The sequence below is a fragment of the Eschrichtius robustus genome, chromosome 15, assembly GCF_028021215.1.
Source record: "Eschrichtius robustus isolate mEscRob2 chromosome 15, mEscRob2.pri, whole genome shotgun sequence".
In the NCBI taxonomy this organism is placed as follows: domain Eukaryota; kingdom Metazoa; phylum Chordata; class Mammalia; order Artiodactyla; family Eschrichtiidae; genus Eschrichtius; species Eschrichtius robustus.
Genome location: NC_090838.1, coordinates 85161436 through 85176884, shown reverse-complemented (window position 1 = coordinate 85176884; position 15449 = coordinate 85161436). Strand labels below are relative to the sequence as shown.

The following is a 15449-nucleotide window of genomic DNA, read 5'->3' as shown; positions in this document are numbered from 1 at the left end:
GAATAATTCACAGCAACAGTTAGCAATAAATACATAATGTATTTGAGAAATATTATTCATTGCCAAGTACTTTGTGACAGATATATTTGCCTACTACTATTAATTTATAATCACTATTATAACAAATGTCCAACAATGTTGAGTAAATTATTATAAACCTACTTCATGAAAATTATATAGCTGTTAATGAAGAAAGACTATGTAAAATATTAAACACTATTATAATACAATAGTAAGTGGTATAAATTATTAGGTATAAAATAAGCTACAAGGATATATTGTACAACACAGGGAATATAGCCAATATTTTATAATAACTAAATGGAGTATAACCTTTAAAAATTGTGAATCGTTATATTGTACACCTGTAACGTATAATATTGTACATGAACTACACTTCAATAAAAATTTTTTTAAAAAGCTAAATAAAATATTCTTTAAAAGATTAAAAAAATAGTAAGTGGAAAAAGCAGTAAACCAAATTATCCTTATATCACAAGGCTGACCACATAGAATAACTAGATCCAAGCATTCATCCGAAAAATAGTGAGAAGAGGCACAAAATACGGCAAGTGAGAGATGCAAGGGGATGATTACGTGTACTTACACTACTTATCTATTGGGAGGAAATTCTTATTGAAAAAACAAACCCTGTCTATTTCTTTCAAATTGAAATTCTTTGGTGAGGACAAAATAATAATGATGGTCACTGTGTTTTTCCTTCAGTTTCCTGGCGTTTAACATGGACACAGTCGGTAATCTCGCATTTCTGTTGAAAGCAGTCAATTTTCGTGAAAGAGTTCTTCAGCGGGGTTTGGTGGCCCGGATTCATTATAAGGTAAAGATACATTGTGTTATATTTTTCCTTTTGGTGTTTAAGGCATATTCTTGCTGGTAACCTATCTGCTAAATGTAATACAGGATTAGTCAGCGTAATTACAAGCTTCTGGAAATGGCTAGAATTCCTACAAGCCATTTTGCATGACAGCCTTGCTCGCTTTGGAGGCCCTGATGCTAGTGATTATCTCTTGTGCGATATCTTTTAGAGTTTTACCTGCAAGTGTCGTTTGGCTGCCGTGGGAGTTGATGAGTGGGGTAATTTTTAACCGTTATTGGAATTGAAGAGTCATTGTCTGTATGTAATAACGAATACATTGTTTTCTTGGGGGGGTGGGGGGGAAGTGCATCAGGCACATGTGAAAATTAGCCATTGAATTAGCCTGAGATGCACTTTATTTCCTATTAAAATGCCCATGACGTTCTGCAAAAACATAAAACCTCCTATCAGCATTGATAAGAAATCTAGAGGGAATTTGCACCAAGTACTATACCAATGGGGTTGGTTTGAGGAAACACCCCCACCCCAGCAATATCTGTTTCATCTCCTAATCCCAACATGGAATAGACAACAAGACCCCAAGAGAAGGCTTTACTTATCCCACTTTCTACCCAGGCTCAGGAGCTCAGGGCTACCATAACCTGAAATCAGACCACGGCTCCCCCTCTGCAAAGGAATTATGTTCCAAGAGGACCAAAATTGGGTCCCATGAAACTCTCCCCCTTCAGTTCATCTCTTTTTATATTGATTCCAAGATCACATCTCCCAGTACAACACAGAGCGGGAGGAGGATGAATGGCACATGGGGATGGGTATTCTCTTCGGAAATGCTCTGAGGCAGAAGAGCCTTGGGAGCAGAAATGGTCAAGATCCACCTTGTGAAACAGAGAGACTGATGAGTACCTGCTGGAAGTTGGGCCAGGTTTGTGCAAACCACTCCATCCTCTAGTTGTAGGTCTGAGGAGAGGCCCTGCCAGATGCCAAGGACACATCCAGGTGGGTTTAAGTCTCTCCACATTCCCTGCCCTTATCAAACATGGAGCCAGCCAAAGTAAGAGAAGGATGTGATCAAAAGCAAAGATGCACTTGTAAGCAGAACTAACAATGGAGAAAATGTAATCTATGAACTAGCTTTCCAAGACTGTAGAAGTAAAGGATAAAGATGAAATGGCATGGGGACTTCCCTGGTGACGTAGTGGTTAAGAATCCGCCTGCCAGTGCAGGGGGCACGGGTTTGAGTCCTGGTCTGGGAAGACCCCACATGCCGTGGAGCAACTAAGCCTGTGTGCACATCTGCTGAGCCTGCGCTCTAGAGACTGTGAGCCACAACTACTGAGCCTGCGCGCCTAGAGCCCGTGCTCTGCACCAGGAGAAGCCACCATAATGAGAAGCCTGTGTACCACAGTGAAGATTAGCCCCCGCCTGCTGCAACTAGGGAAAGCCTGCACGCAGCAATGAAGACCCAACGCAGCTAAAAATAAATTAATTTTTAAAAAATGATGAAATGGCATGAGATGATAATCAACACAGAGTGAAAATGGTAGAAATACAACCCATGGATAAGAAATATTCCTGAAAATGCTGGAACAAAAGGAGCAGAAATATAATAACCAACACAAAAGAAGTATATTTTTCTTAGTGTAAAAAGATCAAGATTTTAATAGGAAAAAAACCATACCTGGGTATAGCTTGCAAATCCAGAGTAAAGAGAATTTCATTAAAGCAACCAGACAGAAAATAATAGTTTACCAACAAATGGAAAAAAAAAAAGCTTAACTTAAATCTTTATTCACCAGCTCCAAATGGAGTAAGACCTGCTCCTCTAAAGAGGAAACTCATGATCTAAGCATACCATTCCAAACCAAATTTAATTCATGAGTACAAGCAGTGGAAAGATATCTTCAGAAATCTAAGAATCAGAAGCAATTTCACTCCCATGGCCTTCCTTAAAAATTATTCAAAGACCTACTCAATAGGACATGAAAAAGAATCAAAAGTAATAACTTGAAAATAAGGAAGTCAAGATATAAAAGGATTGGTGGTCCATGTGAATCAGCCTACCAATAATTCTGTGTTTTAAAAAATTAGTTCCAGAGTTAAATACATAAGCTAAAAAATGTTTTTGGAAAAAAAACATGAATTAAACAAAAAACCTTTGTGTCATTGGGTCTATAATAGATTGGTTCCTAAGATATTTTAAGGTAAGATAAAAAAAACTAAAGTAAAGTAAAAACATGCTCAATTTCTTACTTTAATTGGAGGGTAGGCAAAAGGCATTGTTTTGTTTGATCATTAGAGAAAAACATAGGTTAAAATATATGTTTCATTACATTAAAAGTCAACATGATTTCCTTCCCATTTAGGTTACCACAGAGCACTGAGTAGAGTTCCCTGTGCTATACAGTATGTTCTCAATAGTTATCTATTTTATACATAGTATCAATAGTGTATATATGACAATCCCAATCTCCCAATTCATCCCACCCCCACTTCCCCCGTGGTATCCATATGTTTGTTCTCTACGTCTGTGTCTCTATTTCTGCTTTGTAAATAAGATCATCTACATGAACTTTTTCAGGTTCCACATATATGTTAATATACGATATTTGTTTTTCTCTTTCTGACTTACTTCACTCTGTATGACAGTGTCTAAGTCCATCCACGTCTCTACAAATGACCCAATTTCGTTCCTTTTTATGGCTGAGTAATATTCCATTGTATATATACACCACATCTTCTTTATCCATTCCTCTCTTGATAGACATTTATGTTGTTTCCATGTCCTGGCTATTGTAAATAGTGCTGCAATGAATATTGGGGTGCATGTGTCTTTTTTGAAAATTTATTTATCTTATTTATTTATTTTTGGCTGCATTGGGTCTTTGTTGCTGCGCACAGGCTTTCTCTAGTTGTGGCGAGCAGGGGCTATTCTTTTCTGCGGAGCACGGGCTTCTCATTATGGTGGCTTCTCTTGTTGCGGAGCACAGGCTCTAGGCGCACGGGCTTCAGTAGTTGTGGAGTGCAGGCTCAGTAGTTGTGGTACATGGACTTAGTTGCTCTGCAGCATGTGGGATCTTCCCGGACCAGGGCTCGAACCCGTGTCCCTTGTATTGGCAGGTGGATTCTTAACCACTGTACCACCAGGGGAGGTTTTCTCAGGGTATATGCCCAGTAGTGGGATTGCTGAGTCACATGGTAGTTCTATTTTTAGTTTTTTAAGGAATGTCCATACTGTTCTCCATAGTGGCTGTACCAATTTACATTCCCACCAACAGTGTAGGAGGATTCCCTTTTCTCCACACCCTTTCCAGCATTTAATATTTGTAGATTTTGTGATGATGGCCATTCTGACCGGTGTGAAGTGATACCTCATTGTAGTTTTGATTTGCATTTCTCTGATAATTAGTGATGTTGAACATTTTTTCATGTGTTTGTTGGCCATCTGTATGTCTTCTCTGGAGAAACATCTATTTAGGTCTTCCGCCCATTTTTTGTTGGGGTTGTTTGTTTCTTTCATATTGAGCTGCATGAGCTGTTTGTATATTTTGGAGATTAAGCCTTTTTCCGTTGCTTCATTTGCAAATATTTTCTCCCGTTCTGAGGGTTGTCTTTTTGTCTTGTTTATGGTTTCCTTTGCTGTGCAAAAGCTTTTAAGTTTCATTAGGTCCCATTTGTTTATTTTTGTTTTTATTCTCACTACTCTGGGAGGTGGGTCAATAAAGATCTTGCTGCAATTTATGTCAAAGAGTGTTCTGCCTATGTTTTCCTCTAAGAGTTTTAGTGTCTGGCCTTACATTTAGGTCTTTAATCCATTTTGAGTTTATTTTTGTGTATGGTATTAGGGAGTGTTCTAATTTCATTCTTTTACATGTAACTCTCCAGTTTTCCCAGCAGCACTTATTGAAGAGACTGTCTTTGCTCCATTGTGTATTCTGGCCTCCTTTGTCATAGATTTGGTGACCATAGGTGTGTGGGTTTATCTCTGGGCTTGCTGTACCGTAGAAACTAACACAACATTGTAAAGCAACTATACTCCAATAAAAATTTTGAAAAAATGAAAAGGCAGTCTACTGAGAGAAGATATTTGCAGATGATTTATCTGATAAGGGGTTAATATCCAAAATATACAAAGAATGCATACAACCCAACAACAAAGGCAAACAAACAAACATACAAACAACCCAATTAAAAAATGGGCAGAGGACCTGAATAGACATTTTCCAAAGAAGACATACAGATGGCCAACAGACACATGAAAAGGTGCTCAACATCACTAATCATCAGGGATATGCAAATCAAGACCACAAGGAGATATACCTCACACCTGTCAGAATGGCTATTATCAAAGACCACAAATAACAAGTGTTGGAGAGGATGTGGAGAAAAGGGAACCCTTGAGCACTGTTGGTGGGAGTGTAAACTGGTAAAACCACTATGGAAAACAGTATGGCGGTTCCTCAAAAAATTAAAAAGAGAATTACCATACAATCCATCAATTCCACTTCCACTAATTTGAGAAGATATATGCTCCCCTATGTTCACTGTAGCATTACTTATAATAGGCAAGATATGGAAACAATCGAAGTGTCCATCAATAGATGAGAGGATAAAAAAGATGTGATGTATATACACACACAATGGAATATTATTCATTCATAAAAAGACGGAAATCCTTCTATTTGCAACAGCATGGATGGACCTAGAGGGTATTATGCTAAATAAAATAAGTCAGATAGAGAAAGACAGGTACTATATGACTTCACTTATGTGTGGAGTCTAGAAAACAAAACAAATAAATAAACATAACAAAATAGAAACAGACCCATAGATACAGAGAACAAACAGGTGCCTACCACGAGGGAGAGTGCTAAGGGGATGAAAAGAAAAAGAAAATCAACTATGTGAGGTAATTAGCTTGATGGTGGTGATCACTTCACCATGTATATTTATATGAAATCATCATGTTGTATACCTTAAATGTATACAGTTTTGTCAATTATACCTTAATAAAGCTGAAAAAAGATTAAAAATTAAAATTTACATAATTAAAATGCATCCACTTAAATGAGTTTTGACAAATGTATTTAACCATGGAATGACCACTACAATCTAGATAAAAAACATTTCTATCACCCAAAAACGTTCCCTCTTTCCAATCAATGCCCACCAGTACTCCCAGCCCCAGGTATCAGTGGTTCTGCTTTTTGTCACTATAGATTGGATTTTAATCTTGCCTATTACTGAATATCATCAGAATGAAATCATATAGAGTGTACTCTTCCGTGTCTGGCATCTTTTTCTCAGATTAATGTTTTTGCAATTGATCCTTGTTGCTTTATGTAGCAGTGGTTCATTCTTTTCACTTTCAAGTAGTATTCCATTACATGGATATATTGGAATCTGTTTATCCATTTATTCGTTGATGGGCATTTTTGTTATTTCCAGTTTTGGGCTATTAAAAATAAAGCTGCTATGAGTATTCCAAAAAAAAAAAGTCAACATGAGCACAAAACACAGGATGCTTGTTATGCAAATCAATACAGAAGATGCAGCAAAGGTAAATACATGACCAAAAGTTTGTGCACTCAGAGACAGAGTAAAGAAGACACATCAGAAAGCAAGTTCTTGGAGGCTTCTAAGACCCTCTGGTGCTTTTCCTTTAGATGTTCCTACACCGAGGCTGAAGGGCTGTTTAGAGAGTTCCCACTGCCAATTGCTCCCTGGTTTGAGACTTTCTCCAGGGATTGCTTCTCCAAATCTCTTCCTGTTCATTGTGACTTCCCCTTTGTCCCTTGTCTAATTTGTGTAAGTACAAATCCCCTCTCCCTGGTTCCCTGGACCCCAAAGATTGATGATTTGACTTGAAGTGCACTGGTCTAGTAATCCCTTGAAATCAACTTTTCCATTATGATCCCTAAATTCAATCCACAGTAAGCCATGGAGGGGCATCTTCTGTTACATTTCCATCCTTGGTGACCATAACTCCCTCCAGCTTCCACATCTAGAAGGTAGAGGATTAGATTTAAACTGGGCTATAATATGAAATGAAAGAGTTTTCCATTCTCCTAATAAAAGCATAGACTCTCAGATTACAAATAAATCTAATCATGAACATTTTGTACAGAAACAAATCTAATTATATGCAGTGATGTATAGTTATGTACATCAAAAACAAAAATGATTTTTAAAAAGAAGAATAAGTATAGATTGGGCAACAGCAAGTTATTTTCAGATACCTTTCAGAAGATTGGGGTATTAGTCTGCAAAGACTGAAGCCTCCTGGCAGCACCCACATGAGTGATCTTGGTAGTGTATCCTTCAGCCCCCGTCAGACCTTCAGACCCTGCAAGGACTGGGGCCATAGACAGCTTGCTGCAACCTTGACAGACCCTAGACCCGAACCATCCTGCTTCTGGATTCCCGACTTTCTGGAACTGTCTGAATAATGAGTGTTTGCTTTAATCTGCTAAACGTGGCGGGGGGGGGTATTTGTTACACAGCAATAGATACCGAATACAGATTTGGGCACCTCAAAGTTGGGTTCTGATCTAACAAAACCCTAAAATGTGGCTTTGAACCACCAAAATTCCTCAAGCCAGAAGCCGGTTGAGGAAATGACCCAATCACAAACATGTGTACCTTTCATGATAGCAGGATGCCTCAGAGGGAAGAACCAAGAGCCCAGAGGTGGACCAAGAGCCATGGAGAAAAAAAAACTCTTGGGCATGGGTAGGACTGAATCCTAATCAAGGAACTTCTGACAGTGGCTCAGCCGGATTTCAGAATTTCTGGGGATTTCTGACCCCTGTATTCCTCCCATTTTCTTCTTTCCTGAGCAAGAGTATAATCCATTCCTATCCCACTAGTGTATGTTGGCCATGTAGGGGACAAATAACTTGTTTCTTTAGTTAAAAACCTTCAAATTAAGAGGAACTGTTCTGGAGGAATGACATCTGAGGAAACTTATCTGCATCTAAACTGGATGCAGATGATGAGCTTCTGGAATTTGGACCAATGCTGGTAATGGGATGGGAGAGAGTTTTTTGGGCCTTGGGGAAGGGTGAGGATGGGCTGTGATAGATAGGGTCCAAGGTGGCCTTCAATAATCCCAGCCTCCTGGCAGTCACATCTTTATACAGCCCCCTCTACATTGTACTAGGGTTCGTCTGTAGAACCAGTGGAATACAGCATAAGTGATGGTATGTCTCTTCTAAGATTGCATTATAAAAGTTACTGTGGATTCTACCTTAGTTTTTCCCTCCCTTTCTTGGATCCCTGACTCTGGGGGAAGTCATGTCATGAGCAGCCCATGTGGCAAAGAACCAAAACTTCTTCCAAATCTACATGAATGAACACTGAAGTGTTTCCTCTAGCCCTACTCACATCTCCAGAGATGGCAAGGCCTGGAGCAGTCAACAACTTGACTTCAACCTCATGGCAGAGCCTGAGCCAGAAGCACCAATCAAGACATGCCCAGATCAAAAAACCCTCAGAAACCATGTCAGATAATAACAGTTTTTTTGTTTTAAGATGCTAAATTTGGAGACAATTTGTTGCACTGCAATGGGTAACTAATATAGCATCAGGAAGCAAAAATCATGTAATAGCTTTGGCATTGATACATTTGTTGAAACAAAATTACAGAAGGAGATTATAGTCTTTTAAAATCACTATTTCTGTCTAATAATATAAGGAATGACATAGACATTCTTTCTATGTCAATAAGAATATGATCCCCCAATATTCTATGCTCCTAGTTTTTTGGTGATTATGCACAGTGCCATAATGAACATTCTTAATAATGCAGTTTTTCGACTTTACGTCCAAAGTGTTCTCTACAAATATTGAACCAAATTGTACTTCCCCAAGGTCCACATTTGTCCACACTCATTTTTTTTAACACTTTGTTTCTCCAGCTTTCTCACCTTTTATCTGGGAGTATGTCATATCATATTAGATGCTCTCTGGTACTTATTAAATATTCAGAACTATTTTCTGCTTAAAATTGTTCTCTTCCAGAGAACAAATAGTTCACAAGTGTGAACTGTTTTCTTATTTTGAGAAAAGAAAAACTTTACACACATACAAGTGTGTTTTCTGGTCAGAAAAAAAAAACAAACATTAGGTGTGTGGCGTGGCAAAGAAATACAAGAGTTTTAGAATCAGACAGTTATGTCTTACCGCTTCTGAGCCTTATTATCCCAATTCTATATCCATAAATTTGGGATAATAAGAGTAGGTACAATACAAATTTGTTACAAGGATGAAATAAGATAGAATATGTTTCTTAAAAAACATTTAAGAAACGATAAACCTTGCACTCATGTTAATTATCTGAGTTACTACCATTAGTGTAACCATTTTAATAGTCAATTCAATTAAATATTCATTAAACAATACAGTTTTCTAGGGCTAAGCATGGGAAGACCACAAAGATTATTAAGATGTGCTCCTACCTTGGGATAAGTCCACTAGTTATAGCCCAAGGCATAATGAAATAAGTACTAAATTATGACAGAACCTACAAGCTTAGAGAAAAGAATTTTGACTTCTACATTTAAGTTTGTATTTTTGGCTCAACTTTTTGTTCAGCTAGCTATATGTTGGCTTACGTCTACCTACATTAATTTGGTGTATCTGGAAATAAAATGACCTGGTCAGCAATTTGAACATCTGACCCAAATGGAGTCTGGAGAATAGTCTTCGAACAGTGTCCAAAGGTGGGTGATTTCATCTAGAATGCCAAGATCTTGTAAAAATAACCATGTGATTTGGTTCAGGATCTTTTCAAGAGGCAAAAATATGAGTGGGCTCCAGAAGTCTGCTTTTCTTTTGTTTTTGAGTAATACTCTTTAATTTTCCTCAAATGCACATTTTACTTTGGAGACACTTAGCTCACACGTGTTAGATAGCCCATCTCCCTCTTACCCTGGAGGGAGCTCTAAGGGCTAGAAGTTCACAGAGTTAGAGAGTCAAGACCCCTAGGTCCTCACGAAAGACCTATCATCTGATACTGCCTTTCCCTCCTTGGTGCAGCCAGAATTTAACTTAAAATGGAGCCAGGAAATGTCCTTCTGTGTGGTGGTGGCCATGGAGGGAGCCCAGCCCCATGGCTTGTCTTGGAAGCTCCACTTCTCCAGCTTTCTAAAATCATGCTGCAAACGTTGTTCATCAAGGTCACTACATCACTTCCCCATTAGTGGGGAGCGGGGGGGAGACAATAAACAATGACTTGTCACTTTGAGAATATTTTATTAAGGACTTCGTTTTATAGAGAAAAATCTAGGGGAGAAAAATGTATCCCCTGAGTAATCAATATGTTTAACAGATGACTGTTTATTTTCAAATGTGGGTAACAAAAATTGGGCAGATAGAGGGATGATAATTCAGGTGGGATGAAAACTGTTCTGGTTAACCAGTTTATTCATGTCTGTCTCTCGTCACCTGTAATATTCTTCTACTGCACTGGTGGTTCCCCCATTTCAGGGTGTGTAGGAATCACCTGGAAAAGAATGATTTTAAAAATCTGATTCATGTTGCCTTCCTCCAAGCTGCAAGGCTGAGTCAAAAGGGAAAGAGAAGTGGTTTGTAAATGAATATCATGAATCATCCTCAAAATTCAGGGGCAGTCAACTGACTTGGAAACAACTACCCAAAGTTATTTTTTTCTTATTCAGAATTTGAGATCTGGTTGGAGAAGAATTGGTGGAGGCTGGAAATAAAGTTTTTGGAGGTGTAACTTTATAGAGCTTTCTGTTTAGAAAAGTAACAGTCACCTACAGTTTTTATTGTTGTGGTCAGTGCAGCCTGACTGCTGTGTGTGTGTGTGTGTGTGTGTGTGTGTGTGTGTATGCACACGTGTGAGAGAGAGAGAGAGACTCTAAAGCTCTTTAGATCTTTAGAATATAATGAAATCATATTACTTCTGAAGGCTATCTTTCTAACATATGATGCCAGTTATTTTGTTAGAATTTTAGACTAACAGTTTCTTTGCCCAGGTCACCTGGTTGGCATTTGGAATCTCACGTGAGTTCTTGTCTGTAGAAAATGTGAGCTGTCTGTATCAGTGATTGGATGGCACACACATGGCACGTGCTGGAGGTCAGGCTGCCAGAATCTCATCGGTCATAGGTCCTCAAGAGCTTTGGTCCAGTGATGTCTGGTAGATCCAGAGAGGAGCTGGAAAATGCCATTGTCGATGAACCCAAAGAGAATATCTGGTCTGCTTTGCTTGTACTTCTCTGAGAGTTTCAGAGTGGAGACAGGAATCAGAGAGTAACAGCAGCTGGGTTGTGTTTGTTACATTTTTAAAAGCCAATACAGCAACCTGAAGAGCAGATGTTTTACTAAAAATCTCATGGTACAGAAATGCCAAGAGCTTTATTCCAGAGACAGATCATCAAAGACAGGAAACAGGATTAGAAACCAAATTTCCTGAGTTCCTGGTTTCCATTGATCTTGCATCTTCTAACTCCTGTGGTCAGGTTGGGCTGGGAAGATGACCAGCAGACCAGGGCAACCTGGCGGAGGGGCCTTTTTGTCTTCAGAGCACTGGGTGCTGCCTATGCAATGGCCACCTTATGCAAAAGTAAGGCTCTGCTGCTAACTGGGGCTTGAAATTCCTTTAATGGGGAACGTATACCCATTTCTCAGTGAGAGCTAAGGCTTAAACTCCTGCAACTCAGCGAGGGGGAAAGAGTGACTGACTTCCACATCCCAGTAGCTGTACATGGTGTGAGGAAGGGGGAGGTGGTGGTCTGAGAGACCCCAGAGTGGACAGGCAGGAAGATCCGAGGCTGCCTGTGCCTGCCTCCTGTGTGCCGTGCTCCTTTGTTGTTTCTGGTCATAGGAAATGTTGCTGTTCTGTGATGCTTTCCTCTCTCTTACTCTAGTTACGTTAAACCCAGTCAATACTAGGAGTTGCATTTTCTCTTTTCCCCTCACTTCTAACTTTCTCCATCTTTCTCTCAAAGACATCACCTAAATTCTCTTCCTAGGGAAGCCTATTATGGGTAGGGAATGGAAAGGAAAGAAAAAAGGGGAAGTGATGAGAAGGAAAAGGAAGAGGGAGTTATATTTCTAATAACTGCATGGACGGTGCAGTCATTTCCTTTTTGTGTGAGAGCTAGAAGGGTCCCTCAGGAGGCAACCTGAGGACCAAAAAGGTTAGTGGTTTCTTCAAGGGAATGCAGTCACCAAGAGCAAAAAGGAGACTCACATTTGGTTATGCAAATATACTATTTTTTTCCTTAAACTTTCACCCACTATTTTAGTAATCATCTATGGATCTTTCTGGAAATAATCAATACTGTGGTGTTTACTAGTGGGGATTCTATTTCTCTCATTCCTGCTACATTCCTTTATTAGAAGCAAGAGCTGTCCCTTCTCCTCCAATGATTTAATGATTTATCTATTCAATTAATTATTATTTATATCAGTGTGGATTAATGGATATATATTGTATATTTGGGCTACGTCCAATTCTACCATATTTTATTTTCTTGCTCAAATTGTTCCAGCTTTGGCCATTGAGGTCTCCCTCAGTTTAACTAGCCCCTGTATCTCTCTTTGCTATGTCCCCATCTTTTTTTTTTTTTTTTTTTGAAACGCTTCCTTATTTTTTGGTACCATAAAATGTCCCAGGCTCATCTCATTTTCCCTGCCCAACCTGTAATCAACCATTTCTCCAAGAGTCCCTGGTTCCTTTTATTGGAGAATAGTATTTAAAAATCAATATCTGGTTGCTGAGTATGCTAATTGCTACTGGAGTGTCACTACTTCTAGGCTTGTTCTAAGCTAGAAAATAGATATAGGTTTACTCACTCACACAGATTTGTATGCATGTATATTAGAAACCATGAGTTTATACTGGTAGTTCTGATTCCAATCCCAAACCACAAGCATTCCCTCTTTCCTATTTGTAACTTCTTTCTCTGAGAAAGTGAGAAATCTGGCTTTCATTGTCTACTATGTTTACTTATTTGATCTTCCCTAGTATACACATTAAGTAGTTTCAGAATTGCTAACCCATCTCTCTGTGAGAAACACATTTACAACTAGGATACAGTATTTGTCTTTGTGAACTTATTAGCTTACGGTATCTAATCAAAATAGTATTTCCAAAATTACTTTGACTTGTTCTTTCCTTCTCCTTCAGTGAGATTGTGTTATTCATTTGCAACACAGTTAGGTTCATTTGTGGCTATTTGTATTTTACTCTGGGATCTCCCAACATCCTGGTTGATTTGAATCCATTCATGTTTTGGCTACATGAAACATTACTAAGTTTCTAAGAACCAAAGCTGTACAGAAAGTATACTCAGAACTGTCACTCCTTCCTCACCCCTACATCCCCACTTCCATTCTTCTCTTTTTTCCCCACATACCTCCAATAGGTGAACAGACTATTTAGTTTTTGGCTTATCCTTCCTTTACTTCTTTCACACAAATAATCAGATACAATTGTATTTTCTTATATTGTTTTCTCTCTTTCATGAAGGATCACATACTATAGATACTCTTCTGTATTTTTTTCCCTCTTAACAGTATGTCCTGGAAAGCATTCTATATCAGTTCATAGAGATCTACCTTATTCTTAAACAAACAAACAAACAAACAAACAAACAGAAAAACAGCAGAATAATACACTGTATGGATGTATCGTAGCTTATTCCACCCCTCTTTATTGTATGCATATGAAATTTAGTATTGCTTAAGGTGTACCTTTAGGGTGGATTTCTGGAAGTGTGATTGCTGGGTCCAAAGGTAAGTGCATATGTAGTTTGGTTAAGTATTGTCAAATTATCCCTCAGAAGGTTGTACCAGTTTGCATTCTCCCCAGCAACGTTTATTTCTTCACAGCCTCATCAACAGAATGTGTTCTCATACTTTTTTATTTTTGCCAATTTGATAGGTGAGAAATTATATGTCTATATTGGTCTAAGTTCCATTTCTCTAATTATGAGTGAGTTTGAATAGTTTTTCATCTATGTGAGAGCTATTTTAACATATTTTTCAGGTATTATTTGTTCATATTAGCTTCCCAGTTATCCATAGGGATTTCGGTATTTTTGTACAATAATTTTCTATATTAAGGATCTTATACCTTTGTCGTATTGCAAAAATTTCTTCCAGTTTGTCACTTGTCTTTTGACATTGTTCATGGTAATTTTTGCCATGCAAAAAGTTGTTTAACTTCTGTGTAGTCAAATGGAATTTAACAGAGAGAAAGCCTTTCCCTACATTTAGGTTAAAGAAGAAGTTACCACATGGGAACCTCAATCTTAATGTCCTGAGGAGTCAGCAGATAGAGTTTGGGACTGTCAGAAAGACTGAAAATTGAAGGGGAAAATTTAAAAAAAGGGAGCCATAGAGAGGGAAACTTCAAAATATGTGTATTAACACTACTCAAATCTTTAACTGATATCTGAAATATGCATAGGTGGACAAGACTCCAAAGAGCTCAAGGGATCCTTCATTTGAAAGACTTAAAAAGCTGAGCAGAGAATTCAACTGTTGCCTACCACATAGGACACAGAATATGTAGTTTGAGTTCTGCCCAGTTAGAGAGGTATGGAAAGCTTTCCAGTGGAACACCAGAAGGGCCATGCCTTAGGTATAAAAACCTATGTCCCAGGAAAGGGGATTTCCTCAAGGACTACAAGTAGAATTAAAAGATACTAAAGGCAAAACCAAAAAGATTCTTCCTGACAACGAATTAAACCAAGCCTCTACAGATTCAAGTTTATCTGCTACTGATTTAACAGCATGCTGGAATAAAACTCAACACTCTTTAGAGGAAAATAACAGGATCTAGAATGAGTAGTATATACACTGTCCAATATACAATAAAATATTGCCAGACATGTGAACAAGTTGGAACATGTAATCCATAATCAAGAGAAAAATCAGTCGATAGAAAAAGACACCAAAAATAACTCCAGTGTTGAAATTAGAAGACAAGCACTTTTTAAAAAATATGATGAATTTATTAAAGAGTGGACAGGACATAATAAATGAAATTTTCAGGAGACTTTTGGAAATTTTGTATATTTTAAAAACCCAAGCGGGATAGAACTGAAAAATACAATACTATAAATAAAAAATTGGGACTTCCCTGGTGGTGCAGTGGTTAAGAGTCTGCCTGCCAATGCAGGGGACACGGGTTCAATCCCTGGTCTGGGAAGATCCCACATGCGGCGGAGCAACTAAGCCCATGTGCCACAACTACTGAGCCTGCGCTCTAGAGCCTGCGAGCCGCAACTACTGAGCCCGCATGCCACGACTACTGAGGCCCGCGCGCCTAGAGCCCGTGCTCCACAACAAGAGAAGTCACCACAATGAGAAGCCCGCATACTACAACGAAGAGTAGCCCCCGCTCGCCACATCTAGAGAAAGCCTGCACACAGCAGCAAAGACCCAATGCAGCCAAAATAATTAATTAAAAAATTTAATTGGGTGGAATTAACAACAGATTGGACGCAACAGAGGAAAATGTCAGTGAACATGAAGACATCAATAGGAATCCTTTGAGCTAAAGCTCAGAGAGAAAAAGATTGATAAAAATGAACAGAGCCTTAGTGACCTGTTGGACAGAATCACACACTCTAAT

At 38.6% G+C, this 15449-nt stretch overlaps 1 protein-coding gene across 1 annotated transcript in view; it reads left to right on the top strand.

Moving 5' to 3' along the window:
- Positions 1 to 15449, top strand: part of ACOXL (acyl-CoA oxidase like) — a 369695-nt gene that overhangs the window by 258064 nt on the left and 96182 nt on the right. Inside the window, 1 exon segment of the mRNA XM_068564616.1 lies at positions 727 to 838. Within this exon segment, the coding sequence (XP_068420717.1) occupies positions 727 to 838 (112 nt within the window).